Genomic DNA, 14,900 nt, shown 5'->3' with positions numbered 1-14,900 from the left:
GTCTCTGACCTGTGAGTTTTGTGCCAAAACGGTGTTCTGGATCTTAAAGTACCCTTTCCTCTCTCTAACTAAGGTTGTGCTGGCATGTATAATGAGTCAAATACATTATGAAAATAATTTTGAATATTTATTCTTTATTCATCTACTTTTTTGCTCTCAGACGAAATGTAGAAGTGACACATATAAAGATTCAGAACTCAGGAGACTATTATGATCTTTATGGAGGAGAGAAGTTTGCAACGTTGGCAGAATTGGTTCAGCATTACACAGAACAAGAAGGTCTTCTACGAGAGAAGAATGGAGACGTGATTGAATTGAAGTATCCCTTGAACTGCCGAGACCCAACATCTGAAAGGTAATTTGCTTTATTTCTCTGCTCTCACGTTCTGTATTATCAAAAAAGCAAGCAACCTGCCTAAGGCCTTTCATCATAGTTTACTTTGAGCAACCATGAGCATCCAAAGATATGTCACCCAATTGTTTCTAATATATATTTGTTTTTTCCTTGCACCAAAGCCTTGAATGGAAGAGCCTAAACAAGTAGAGGATAGAGCCCAGGCAATTACAGGAAAACCCTCCTCACCATTGAGCCCTGCTACACAGAGTACTGTCACAGGAAAGCAGCATCCATCATCCCCTCCTCCCCCATCATCCAGGCTGTGCTCTCTTCTTGCTGCTGCCATCAGGACGTACAGGAGCATTAGATCCCACACCACCAGGTTCAGGAACAGTTTTACTCCTCAACCAATGGGCTCCTGTACCAGCCTGGATAACTTCACTTACCGCAACACTGAGCTGATTCCACAACCTGTGGGCTCACTTTCAAGGACTTTACAGCTCATGTTCTCAATATTTATTTGTTTATTTATATTAATTTGTTTTTCTTTTTGTATTTGCTCAGTTTGTTGTCTTTTGCACATTGGTTATCTCTTGTCTTTGGCTGTGTGTAGGTTATCAGTGATTCTATTGTGTTTCTTTGTTGGGAGCCTGAAGACACACACTCAGTGTTTTAGAAACAGCTTCTTCCCCTCCGCCTTCAGATTTCTGAATGGAAAATGAACCCAAGAGGTGGCACAAACACAGTAGTTGCACATTTCTGTTTCTTTTCCGAAGGTCATTTTTTTAATTAAATGGTCGTTATTTTCAATAAGGTAGACCACATCTGCAATGCAAAGGCAGGAGAGGAAACTCAATAGAAGTATACAAAATTTCATAGGATGGATAGTAGGAAATCTTTATCAATGACAAGCAGATCATCCTAAGACTAGAGGGCCGAGATTTAAGGTGAGGGGTTAAGGGAATTGAGGAAGATTCTTCCACCCAGAGGATGGTTGCAATCTGGAACATGCTGACTGAGGTAGCGGAGGGGGAAGGTAATCTAACAACATATCAGAACAATCTGGATAAAGTATTTGAATCATTAGCACTGGAAAGCTACATTTCTAGTGCTGCTAAATGGGATTAGTATAGATCTGGGTTCCCAACCTTTTTTTATGCCATGGAGCTTTACCCGTAATCGAGGGGCCATGGGTTCCAAGTTGGGAACCCCTGGTATAGATAGATAGTATATAGTCAGAGCAGGCATGATGGATCAAAAATACAAGGATGCTGGTAATCCAAAGCAACACACACACACAATGCTGGAGGAACTCAGCAGGTCAGGCAGCATTTATGGAAATGAATCAGCAGACAATGTTTTGGGCCGAGACCCTTCTTCAAGACTGGAAAGGAAGGGGGCAGAATAAAAACGTGGGAGTAGGGGAAGGAGGCTAGCTAGAAGGTTGATAGGTAAAGCCAGGTGGGTAGGAAAATAAAGTGTTGGAAAAGAAGAAGAATCTGATAGGAGAGGAAAGTGCACCAAATAAGGGAAGGCAGAGGGGTACCAGGTGGAGGTGATAGGGAGGTGAGAAGAGGTAACAAACCAGATTGGGGAGTAGAAAAAGAGGGGAGGGGAGGGAATTTTTTTACTGGAAGGAGAAATTGATATTCATGTTATCAGGTTGGAGCTACCCAGAAGAAATATAGATGTCATAATATAATGGATCAAAGCTTTTCTATGTTGCATGAGTATAACTCCATGGATACATTCACATTATTAAGAATTTTTAAAATAGAATTAGTACCTTGAATATTAAAGGACTCCTTGCTCCAAAATACAACTTTGTGCTCATCATACTCATTGCTTTTTGTGTGGAAAATTTCAGCCACGAGCAACAGTTCATAGACATGGATATGATGCTGATTAGTAGTGATGTGAAACCGTTTCTTCTGATCCTTCAGTTATTTCTCCAGGGCAAAAATTTCCCTGTTAAGAAGAGATTTCTATAATAGTAATTTTCTCGATGTGTTTTCACAGATAATTGTAAAGGATGGGAAAATGCAGGAAGTCTGTTGCATTGTTAATGTCATCTGTTTTCAGGTGGTATCACGGGCATCTATCAGGTAAAGATGCAGAGAAACTTCTGACCGATAAAGGAAAACCGGGAAGTTTCCTAGTGCGTGAAAGTCTCAGTAAACCGGGGGATTTTGTCCTGTCGGTGCTAACCAATGAAGAAAAAGTAGAAAATGGAGATCGCAAGCCAAGAGTGACTCATGTGATGATTGGGTATAAGGTGGGCTGATTAGATTGGTAACTTTTTTACATTATAAGTTTATTCATATTATTGTACTTATTTTATAAATTATTTTTTATCAAGGAAACAGCTTAAAAATGTAATATTTTTTCACAATTGAATTTTCTTCAATGTCAATTACTGCAGCTATTTGATTATGAACTACAATGGCATTAAAGCAGATACTCAAGTACTTCATGCAGTTGTAGGACTTTACATTCTTTAGTGGGTGGAGGTGTTGATCAGCCTTAATGCCTGAGGAAAGTAACTGTTTTTTGAGTCTGGTGGTCCTGGCGTACCTCCATACTATACCTTCCTCCAATAAACCCAGAATAATATTCTAGCTCCAGTAAGGGAGCAGGAAACATCAGGCAGATGAACACAAACCTGAGTACTATCATAACAGAACTTCCTCATGTGTCACTCTGCCCAATCTCTGTGCTTGCCAGTCCACCACAGTGTGATTTAATGTGGAGACCTTAACCTTGGAATATCTTGTGTTCTTTGACAGACAGTCCGATAGAACATTGAACAGTATGGCACAGCACAGGAACAGACAACCAAACTAATCCCTTCAGCCAACACAGTGTCCATATCCTTCCATTTTCCTCACATTCATCTGCCTATCTAAATGTTTCTTCAAAGTCCTATATATCTATATATCAGCCTCTATCACCACCCCAGGCAGTGCATTCCAGGCACCCATCACTCTCGGTGTTAAAAAAAAATTGCCGCTCACATTTGCATGCCCTCTGGTATTAGACATTTCAACCCTGGGAAAAAGATACTGTGTCTACTCTATCCATGCCTCTCATAAACTTATAAAGCTCTATCAGATCTCCCCTCAGCCTCCGTCGCTCCAGAGAAAATGACCCAAGTTTGTCCAACCTCCTGCTATAGCACATGCCCTTTTATCTTAAAATTTGATCTGAACCGTTAACTCTGTTCCTCATTGAAGTTCAAGTTTATTGTCATCCAACTGTACACATGTATACCATTAAACGAAACAACGTACATCCAGACCAGGTTGCACAACACAGTATGTAACTCACACTTATCACAGCATCAATGTTACCTCACTGCTTGTTAATTCCCAGCACTCTGTTTTTATTGCTGACACTTTCAAGTTTCACATTGGAGGAAATGCTGCATGGGTAAACTACCCCACAGTTCTAAACACCAGTGAGTCAATACTTAACTGCAACTAGCTTGCCAGGAATGAACAGGAAAAAAATGAAAAAACAAAATCCGCTGAGTTATTCAAAACCCAAAGATAACCTGTAAAGGTATCAGTGGACTTCATTTTGTTGCTCCCACCTTTCACCAACAAGAAAATGAAGCAATGTCTGTGGAGGAATCTAAATTACAGTTTAAAAACATTAAAAAGTCCCATGGGATAATCAAGTACCCCTGACTTTTTAACTTTGTAAAAGTTTAGAATTAGTTTTGAAGGCTGCAGAATTGAATTATGTAGCGTTCAAAGTTCCACCAAGTGTAGGAACCTGAAGACACACACTCGGCATTTTAGAAACAGCTTCTTCCCCTCCATCGTCATATTTCTGAATGAACAATGAACCTGTGAACACTAGCTCACAATTTTTCACCCTCTCTTTTTGCATTACTTATTTAATTTTATTTTATATATTTCTTATTGTATTTCTTGTTTTTTTTATTATGTATTGAACTGTACTGCTGTCACAAAATAACAAATTTCACAACATATGCCTGTGATGTTAAACCTGATTCTGATTCTGAAGTAAGAGAGAAGTAGAATGAAAGGAAAGAGCATTTTTTAAGGAATTCTGAAATTTGTAAAGCTACTATTCAGTAAAGGAGAAATTAGTCACTATCATTTTAATGAAAATGTCTTCAGAATAATGGTTATGCAGCAATACAAACTGATCTCTAGTTGAAAGTCATGATGACAAAGTTTGAAACTATGAGAGTAACTTTCCAAGTGGTTTGTGTCAGTTAGCACATCACTTAATAGTTTTATCGCTCATTATTCATCTTCTCGTAACTGTTTTTGTCCACAAAATTATAGAATCTCAGGTATTTCCATGTTTGAAGCTGTAAGAAAAAAACTGAATGTCACACATCCAGTCACATTTTTTAAAATGGAAAATAACTGACTTATAGAATTCATTTTTCCCTCCAGCCTCAAAACAGTAAAATAAAAAAAATGTAATGAATTATTGTCATTGTCTTTCCTGTGACACATACTTAATACAAAAACCAGAGCACTGACGAATACACTCGGTGGCCATTTTATTAAGTACAAGATTGGAACCTGGAATGGTCTTCTGCTACTGTATCCCATCCACTTCGCATTGTGCATTCAGATGTACGCTTCTGCACAGCACTGTTGTAATGCATGGTTATTTGAGTTACTCTCATCTTCCTGTCAACTTGAACCAGTCTGGCCTAACTCCTCTAACCTCTCTCGTTAGCAAAGGGTTTCCGCCCACAGTCTTTTGCTCACTGGATGTTTTTTTGTTTTTCGCACCATTCTCTGTAAATTCTAGAGACTGATGTGTGTGAAAATCCCAGGAGATCAGCATTTTCTGAGATACTCAAATCAGCCCTTCTGGCATCAACAATCATTCCATGGTCCAAGTCACTTAGACCACATTTCTCCCCCATTCTGATGTTTGGTCTGAACAACAATTGAACCTTTTGACCATGTCTGCATGCTTTTAAATGCATTGAGTTGCTGCCACATGATTGGCTGATTAGTTATTTGCATTAATAAGCAGATGTACAGGGTACTTAATAAAGTGGCCCTGAGTGTAAGTGCTAATAGACTTGATTAAGTTTTCCAAGGTGCTATTTTAACTTTCATGGGGCCTTTTAACCAATACTATCCTATATATAAATTATTATGGTCTTCAGGTGAATGGCAGAGTGTTTAATTTGCATGGGCACACCTCCAATATATAATTGTCCCTTATGGGTACAATGAGTAAAGGTTGTTCAGACTTCTATGGTCCATCATGTCCTCTTTTGGATTATGTATAATAAAGAATTTTCCCCTTATTATTTTGGTGATCTGCCTGTCTTCAAAGATAAAAGTAATTTTTTATCAAAGTATGTTTATGTCACCATGGAGACTAATTTTCTTCCAGCCATTTACAGGAAAATATAGAAATACAATAGAATTTATGAAAAACTGTAGATAATAAAGACTGACAAACCAATTTTTAAAAGAAGACAAATTGAGTTTTTTAAAGTAAATAAATAAATAATACTGAGAACACGAGTTGTAGAATTCTTCAAAGTGACTATAGGTTGTGGGATCTGTTCAGAGTTGAGGTGAGTGAGGTTATCCATGCTGCTTCAGAAGGCTGATGATTGTAGGGTAACCCTGAACCCTCTTGAGTGTTTAAGGAATAATCGCCCCCAGTTGGGCTCTCAGTGCTTGGATCACATGGCTCAGTATTCGCCAATTGTAATGCTTGATCCCAGTTAAGCAGGCAGTCATTTTTTTCCAGTCATCCAGAGAACATTGACTATGTTAAGGAGCAATGTAGAAATCCTGAAACCTTAATGACCAGTCAGAACTGTGCCCCTTCCTCCTTAATGACTCACTGGAGTCAAGTAAACCTGTCGTGGAATTTCAAGACCACTATTTAAATCTAATTTTCTTCTAGGCAGGAAAATTTTGTTACTGGTGTGAAGTGAAATTATGCTAGTCCTCGTGGAATTATATTTTGTTGTGTTTATTCTGCATTGCTCAATCCTCTTTAAAGTCTGATTTCACTCTAAAACTGAGTTGTTTCAGAGATTCCATTTAACAGTGATATAGTTAATAGGCAGAGTCCTCTTTAAAGTAATTTCAGAAATTAAAACACAAGAGCATTACAATCAACTTAATAAATAACATTGTTGAATGATACATTAAATTAGATTGGTATAGTTAAGCTCCACAAGAACCTAAATTCAACATTAGATAAATTTAAGGGACCGTTTATTGAATTTTCCAACTGTACTCCCACCCAAAAGGGACGATTTCTTTTGGTCTTATTTTACAGCAAAAATTGTAACTGGACTCTTTATACCCAATGTGAGGCTCTAAGATGTTGCATCCTAGCTGTTTACGTATACGCAAGCCAAGGTAGTACAATATGGAGAGCGAGCTGTTGGCCATGCAGCAGGCTCCCCCTCTCCACACAGCTGATGAATCCAAAGGAATGGCAGAAACTGATACAGTTAGGCATTAGTGGTGTCGCAGAAGTTGCCAGTTGCATTGATCACAGTGTAGGACTGCGTTATGGACTCCAGCTTTGTATCTTTCCACGAGGTTTACTCCTGATGCCTTCCCCGTGAATGGGTATAGCCACAAGGCAGTGGAGGTTTGAGATCAGATTCTTCCTTCTCCTAGATGAGCTGCCAACCATGGCTGATGAGCCCCATGTGCCCAGAGCACTGTATTCCGATAATTAATAAAGTTTCCTTATATTTCAAACCTCAGCACAAATCTTCCCATTATTGCACTATACCAGCAGGTGATCGATCTTAAGATATAAGAGCAGAATTAGGCCATTTGGCCCATCGAGTCCACCCTGCCATTTCATCATGGCTGATTCAATTTTCCTTTCAGTCCCAATCTCCTGCCTTCTCCCTGTATCCCTTCATGCCCTGACCAATCAAGAATCGATCAACCTCTGCCTTAAGACTTGAGCTCCACAGCTGCCTGAGCAAAGAATTCCACAGATTCATCACCCTCTGGCTAAAGAAATTCCTCCTGATCTCCTTTTTAAAAGGACAACCCTCTATTCTGAGGCTGTTTCCACTGGTCTTAGACTTTCCCGCCACAGGAAACATCCTGTCCACATCCACTCTTATCAACGCTTTTCACCATTCAGTAGGTTCCAATGAGGCCACCCCTCACTCTTCTAAATTCTAGTGAATACAGGCCCAGAGCCATCAAATGCTCTTCATATGACAAGCCATTCAATTCTGGAATCATTTTTGTGAACCTCCTTTGAACCCTCTCCAGTTTCAGCATATAACAGCTTGTGTGGTAAAAGAAAAACTCATTTTCAAGTTGGAGGCAGTTCTGACTTTCAAAGTTTAAAGCAAATTTATTATCAAAGTACATATGCAATATACATACATATACAACCTTGAGATTCATTTTCTTGTGGACATAGACTGTAAATACAAGAAACACAATAGAATCAATGAAAGACCTCACATAATAGGACGGACGAACAACCAATGTGCAAAAGACAATAAACTGTGCAAATACAAATGAAAACATAACAAGAATAAACAAATAAGCAATAAATATCGAGTAAATGAGATGAAGAGGCCTTGAAACTGAGTCCATAGGTTGTTGGAACAGTTCAGTGAGGGGACGAGTGAAGTTAACTCCTCTGGTTTAAGAGCCTAATGGTGGGGGGATAATAACTGTTCCTGAACCTGACAGTGTGAGCCCTGAGGCTCCTGTACCTTCTTCCTAATGGCAGCTGTGAGAAAAGAGCATGATGATGAATGTGTTTTTCTACAACTGTGCTCCATTTAGATGTGCTCAATGATAGGGAGGGCTTTGTCCATGATGAAATGGGCTGTATCCACTACTTTTTGTAGGATTTTCCATTCAAGGGCATTGGTGTTTCCATACCATCCCATAATGCAACCAGTAAATATACTCGCCACCACTTATCTATGGTAGTCTGTCAAAGTTTTAGATGTCGTACCGAATCTTCACAAACTTCTTAGGAAGTGGAGGCATTGCTATGCTTTCTTTGTAATTGCACTTGTGTGTTGGACCCAGGACAGAATTTAAAGTTGCTGACCCTCTTCAGCTCTGATCTCCTGATGAGGACTGGCTTGTGGATCTCCAGTTCCCTTTTCCTGAAGTCAATAATTAGTTCTTTGGTGAGAGGTTGTTGTTGTGGCAAGCAACATTGGACATTCGAAGTGATTCTGTCTAAAAGAGTATTTTGCCAATCATCTGATGTGTGGCCCAAAGATTCTAAATCAGATGGTGAACAAATTCTAAAGAAGGACATTACTTTGAGAGGAAGATTAAAAAGTTGGCACACCATTGTGGCAAACCTAAACATCTTTCCTGTTTTTGTAGTGACCATGTGATCGAAATTTATTTGGGTCACAATGCAAGTTGGTGGTAGAATTACAGATCAGACAATAAGCATAATGGATTTCATTTGCTCATGTGGTGACAGTCCCTCACCCCCCAGTAAAATTCCCACCCTCACATATATCCAGCCAGCAGCACTACAGCATTATGTTTATGATAAGAACTCATTAAAATCTCAAACTGGAAAGATATTGCACTGCATATTAATATTGTCAAAAATCCCACCCAATCATCCTACAGTCTCTTTGACCACCTCCCATCAGGCAGGAGTACCACAGCATTATGACAAGAACTGTTAGGATTGGTAATAGCTTTTTACCCCAGGCTGTAAGACAGCTGAACTCCCTGCCACTACCCAGGTCTTATCACATATGTATCACTGGTAGCATGATATTGTTTACTTTTTAACATGTAAATGCATCTTATTGTAAATGTCAATCTTCTGTAATGTATTTCGATATTAATTTACTTGTGATAATATTACTTTATGTGTTATGTGTGAAATACATACTGTATTGTGTACCCTGGTACAGAGGAAGTTGTTTCTTTTTTGTGGTATACATGTATATGGTTGAAAGACAATGAATGAACTTGACCATAAACGTTCTTTATATCAGCCTGATTTTTGTTTTCTTTATGTAGGCTGGAAAGTATGATGTTGGTGGAGGTGAAAAGTTTGACACACTTACTGATTTAGTGGAACACTACAAAAAAAACCCAATGGTGGAAGTTTCTGGAATTGTTGTTCACCTCAAACAGGTAATTGTATTTATCCTGAATGTAGCCACATGTTTCTTTAGAGGTAAATTATTATTGACAAGGTAAGAAGTGCTAGTAATGGTACGGTGAGTAATATTATCAAAATCCTTTTTTATTTTGTCACAGGTTCATAGAATATCAGAGTACAAAAGGAAACCTTTGGTCCACCTTACCTGTGCAAGTTCATGGCCAAGCTCTCCAACTAGTCCCACTTTGCAAGCACCTTCCCCATACCCTGCATGATATCTTGCTTTTTTCATATTTATTAAATTCCCTTTCCAAATACTGTACTTCCAAATGCTTCCTGCATCTCTCAGTTGGTGCATTCTAGGTGACAACTTGTATTTGAAAAGATCCTCGTTTTGCCTCTGGCAGTGGCTGTTGTTACTCTTGAGGAACAGACTCAGCCCTAAACATCAACGCTTTATTCTCCTCCATAGATACTGCCTGACCTGCTGAGTTTCTCCAGCATTTTGTGTGTGTTGCTCTGGATTGCCAGCATCTGCAGAATCACTTGCATTTATGGTTAGAGTAACTCTATAATATCTACTATTGAAAATACTGTCCATTGCTTTACTGATGATTGAGAGAATGATTAGTGGTAATTACATGGATTGCCCTTGCCCTGCATTTCCTGGATAGGATATGCCTGGACAATTTTCCAAATTGCAGCTTGGTGGCATTGAAATTGGTTTGCAACATTAACAGTATTTCTAGCAACATGCACAAAATACCCGAGGAACTCAGCAGGTCATGCAGCATCTATGGGAAGGAATAAAGAGCCAATGTTTTGGGTGTCCTGATGAAGGTCTTGGCCAGAAATGTGGACTGTTTATTTTTCTCCATTGATGATCTACTGAGTTCCAATAACATTTGCCGTGTGTTGCTCTGGATTTCCAGCATCTGAAGAATCTCTTGTGTTTTATGTTGTCAATCCCACTTCTTTTGTAAGTCAACATAAATTTCTATCCTCTGGTTAATAACTATTCTGTACTGGAAATAGTTTCTTATTTACTCTTTTAAGACAATTTATGGTCCTAAAACTTACAAGGAAAAAAATCTTTTCTTAATTTCCACTCTTAGGAAAACAAAGCCCATAATTGGAAATTCAAGCAACACACACAAAAAATGCTGGTGAACGCAGCAGGTCAGGCAGCATCTATAGGAAGAGGTACAGTCGACGTTTTGGGCCTGGACCCTTCGTCAGGACTAACTGAAAGAAGAGATTTGAAAGTGGGATGGGGAGATCCAAAATGAAAGGAGAAGACAGGAGGGGAGGGGTGGATCTAAGATCTGGAAAGTTGATTGGCAAAAGGGATACCAGGCTGGAGAAGGGAGAGGATCATGGGACGGGAAGCCTGGGGAGAGAGAGAAGGGGGGAGGGGAGCCCGGAGGGTGGAGAGCAGGCAAGGAGCTATAGTGAGAAGGACGGGGAGAAAAAAGAGTGAGAGAAAAATAGGGGGGGGATAAAAATATATTTTAAAAATTAAATAAACAAATAAGGGATGGGGTGTGAAGGGGAGGAGGGGCATTAACAGAAGTTAGAGAAGTCAGTATTCATGCCATCAGATTGGAGGCTACCCGGACGGAATATAAGGTGTTGTTCCTCCAGCCTGAGTGTGGCTTCATCTTGACAGTAGAGGAGGATGTGGATAGGCATATCAGAATGGGAATGGGACATGGAATTAAAATGTGTGGCCACTGGGAGATCTTGCTTTCTCTGGCAGACAGAGCGTATAATCCTCACTTAAGCGGCTGCTTCCATACATTTCTTCTGTACTCTTTCCAAGCCCTTGGTAAACCACCTAATAATGAAGGGTGATACCTGTAGATAAATGCAGTACACCACTGGAGGTTTGATCAGTGTTTAAGCAAGGATTGGAGTCAGATAAACACAAGTGAATCTAAAGAGTAACACACACAAAATGCTGGAGGAACTCAACAGGTCAGCAACATCTGTGGAAAGGAATAAAGAGTCGACTTTTCAAGCCGAGTCCCTTTATCAGCACTCAGCAGCCAAAAACATCAATGGCTTACTCCTCATTCAGATCCCTGATTCTCTCCCCTATCAACAAATACTAGCCTGCTCTCCCCACCCACTTACCTCCCCCAGGACTCCAGTGTAATGAGGTTAACACTAATTTTAATCTAGTTCTGTTTGTTGCCATGATATGAATTCCTCCCTTAAAGTACGGAAGGAAGGACTGCTACTTAGTTGTTCGGTACACCTTTTCGTCTGGCGTTTGTATTGATAATTACTATTCAATCAGCTGAAAAAAATTTGATTTTAATAGAGTATTTTTCTCCACAGCCATTTAATGCCACAAGAATAAATGCTGCAAACATTGAGAATCGCGTGAGGGAGCTCAATAAAACAGCAGATAACACAGAAAAGGCCAAGCAGGGTTTTTGGGAAGAGTTTGAGGTAAAAGTCATGGTTTATTTTTAAATAGTTTTAAATCTCACATATTGATTGACGTATGTAACCTGTAACTTGAACGGATAATAAGGAATGTACAGTTTTATGGCTAACTACACTCCGTGGGCACTTTATTAGGTATACCTGTACACCTGCCTGATATCTACTCAATCATGCACATAAAAGCATGCAGACATGGTCAAGAGGTTCAGTTGTTGTTCAGTCCGAACAATAGAATGGGGAAGAAATGTGATCTAAATAACTGTTACTGTGGAATGATTGTTGTTGCCAGAAGGGATGGTTTGACTATCGCAGAACCTGCTGATCTCCTGGGATTTTCATACATGATAGTCTTTAGAGTTTACAAAGAATGGTGTATAAAACAAAAAAAAATCCATTAAGTGGCAGTTCTGGGGGCAAAAACGCCTTGTTACTGGGAGAGGTAGAGGAGAATGGCCAAGCTGACAGGAAGGAGAAAATAAATCAAGTAAACACGTGTTACAACAGTGGTGTGCAGAAGAGCATTTCTGGACATACAACACTGTTAAACCCTGCAGTGAGTAGACTAGAGCAGCAGAAGACCATGGACATTACGCTCAGTGGCCAAACATTTTAATTTCCATTCCCATTCCTGCTCTGACATATCAGTCCAAGATGACCAAGGTTTGGCCACTGGGAAGTTCTGCTTTTGCTGGATTGAGCGAAATGGTCTAAATGAAGCCTAATAACTAGGGCTTAAAACAAAACCTACTCCCCAAATGGTTAAAACTAAGCCTAATAACTAGGCGTAAAAATATGGTTTGGACCTATAAAATTAGAGCATTGAGAATGTTTCCTGTTAATTTAATCCAGACGAGGGACTTCCACATACCCAGATACAAAAGAGGCAGGGGATATATTTATGTTCTTTTTGGGTAGCCTCCAACCTGATGGCATGAATATCAATTTCTCCTTCCAGTAAAACAAAATTCCCTCCCCCTCCCCTCTTCTTTTCCCCACTCTGGCCTTTTACCTCCTCTCACCTGCCTATCACCTCCCCCAAGTCCCCTCCTCCTATGGTCCACTAACTTCTCCTATCAGGTTCCTTCCTCTCCAGCTCTTTACCTTTCCTACCCGCCTGGCTTCACCTATCACCTTCTAGCCATCCTCTATCCCCTCCGCTACCTTTTTATTCTGGTGTCTTCTCCCCTCCTTTTCAGTCCTGAGAATGGTCTCGTCCTAAAATGTTGACTGCTTATTCATTTCCATTGATGTTGCCTGACCTGAGTTCCTCCAGCATTTTGTGTCTGTTACTTTCCATTTTAATTCCTCTGTTGGTAGTTGATATTTCTTTCATACAAATCAAGCTACTCCATTCGCTGGAAATTCAAAATAAGAACAGAAAATGCTGGAAATATCCAGCAGACAGGTAACACCTATTGGAAGGGAAACAAGTATTTTAGATTGATGATATTGTATCACAAGTCTTTGTTATTTAACACATATAAAATGCTGGAAATAAATAAACAGCTGAAATTCGAACTGAGCTCCTTCATCAGAACTGGAAAGTAAGATACCAAACTAAGAAGGTAGGGGGAGATGAAGGAGTACAGGTGATAGGTGAAGCCAAGTGAGGAATCAGGTGAGTGGCTGGGGAGAGAGTATGAAGTCAGCAGCTGGGGGTTGATAAGCAGAAGCAGTAAAGGGCTGAAGAAGAAGGAATTTGATGCGAGAGGAGAGTGGATCATTGAACAAAGGGAAGGAGGAGGGGCGTCAGAGGAGGTGATAGGCAGGCGAGGAGAAGAGAGGGGGTAAATGGGGAACCAGAGTAGGGAATGGAAAAAGAGAGGTGGGGGTGGAGAAATTAATGGGAACTAGAGAAATTGATGATCATGCCATCAGGTTCAAGTCTACACAAATGGAATATGAGGTCCAACCTGAGGTGGCTGTGGACCTGTGTGTCAGAATGGGAATGGGGAGTGGAATTAAAATCTGTTATTTATTGCTCCTTTGTTTTAGTTCACAAGAAGTTGAAGGCCAAACATCAGAAGGTATTAGCAACTGCCTTAATCTGACAATGAGATCACTTACCCTTAACTATGTGGTTCCAAAATGTTACCGATGAATGCATAACAATATGGAGAGGTATGATGAGGCAATGGCCTGAACTACTGAAGGCCAATGTAAAAGTGTTTGACATAAAGCACTTAAACTAAACACTAAATATCTGCTTTTTTTCCAGCAGATTGAATAATGTTGTTGCATCATGTTTTGCAAAATAGAATCACAGTTATTTCTGTCCACACGGTATTTAACCTCCTCACAAGGAGTTTCAAAGCCTCAAAGAAATTGAAATTATTTGTGCAAGCCACAAAATTTAAAATGTAAATCAATCTTGCTGAGTGATATGGTGTCATGACAACAATCTTTTCCTCAATGTGTTAAAACAAAAGATCTGGTCATTGACTTCATGACGAGGGGAGGTGTGCATGCTCCTGTTCACACCAGCAGTTTTGAGGCTAAGTGAGGTGAGAGCTTCAAGTTCCTCAGAGTAAGAATCGCCAACAGCCTTTCCTTGTCCAATTACGTTGATGTCACAGCCAGGAAAGCTCATCAAACCTTCTTTTTTGTTCAGGAGATTGAAGAAATTAGGAATGTCCCCTTCGACCCTGGACATGGTTCAGCACATCACAGAAACCACCCTCCCATTTATGAACCATGTCTACGCTGCTCACTGCCTCAGTAAAGCAGCCAGCATAATCAAAGACACTACCCATCCCAGATAGTCTCTTATCTTCACCCCTCCTATTAGGCAGAAGATACACAAACCTGAAAGCACATACCTCCAGGCTCAAGCTAGCTTCTATCCCACTGTTATCAGACTCTTGAAAGGATCTCTTGTACAATAAAATGGATTTTAGACTTCACAATCTTCCGTGCTATGATATTGTGCTTTATTGTCTCCCAGCACTGCACTTTCTCAAAGCTGTTACACTTTATTCTGCCTTGTTATTGTTTTACCTTG

The 14,900-nt window shown here is 39.9% G+C and overlaps 1 protein-coding gene across 4 annotated transcripts in view; it reads left to right on the top strand.

The window, feature by feature from the left end:
- Positions 1–14,900, top strand: part of ptpn11b (protein tyrosine phosphatase non-receptor type 11b) — a 153,055-nt gene that overhangs the window by 99,268 nt on the left and 38,887 nt on the right. For all 4 annotated transcript variants that reach the window (XR_010016116.1, XM_063033442.1, XM_063033441.1 and 1 more), the window contains exons 3-6: positions 161–355; positions 2,420–2,612; positions 9,361–9,477; positions 11,789–11,902. Coding sequence is in view for 3 of the 4 variants with exons in the window: in XM_063033442.1 (XP_062889512.1) it covers positions 161–355; positions 2,420–2,612; positions 9,361–9,477; positions 11,789–11,902 (619 nt within the window). In the remaining variant the exon portion in view is untranslated. The remainder of the gene's footprint in view (positions 1–160; positions 356–2,419; positions 2,613–9,360; positions 9,478–11,788; positions 11,903–14,900) is intronic.

The sequence above is a fragment of the Mobula hypostoma genome, chromosome 25 (genome assembly GCF_963921235.1).
Source record: "Mobula hypostoma chromosome 25, sMobHyp1.1, whole genome shotgun sequence".
In the NCBI taxonomy this organism is placed as follows: Eukaryota; Metazoa; Chordata; class Chondrichthyes; order Myliobatiformes; family Myliobatidae; genus Mobula; species Mobula hypostoma.
This window is presented reverse-complemented; position numbering and strand designations above follow the sequence as displayed.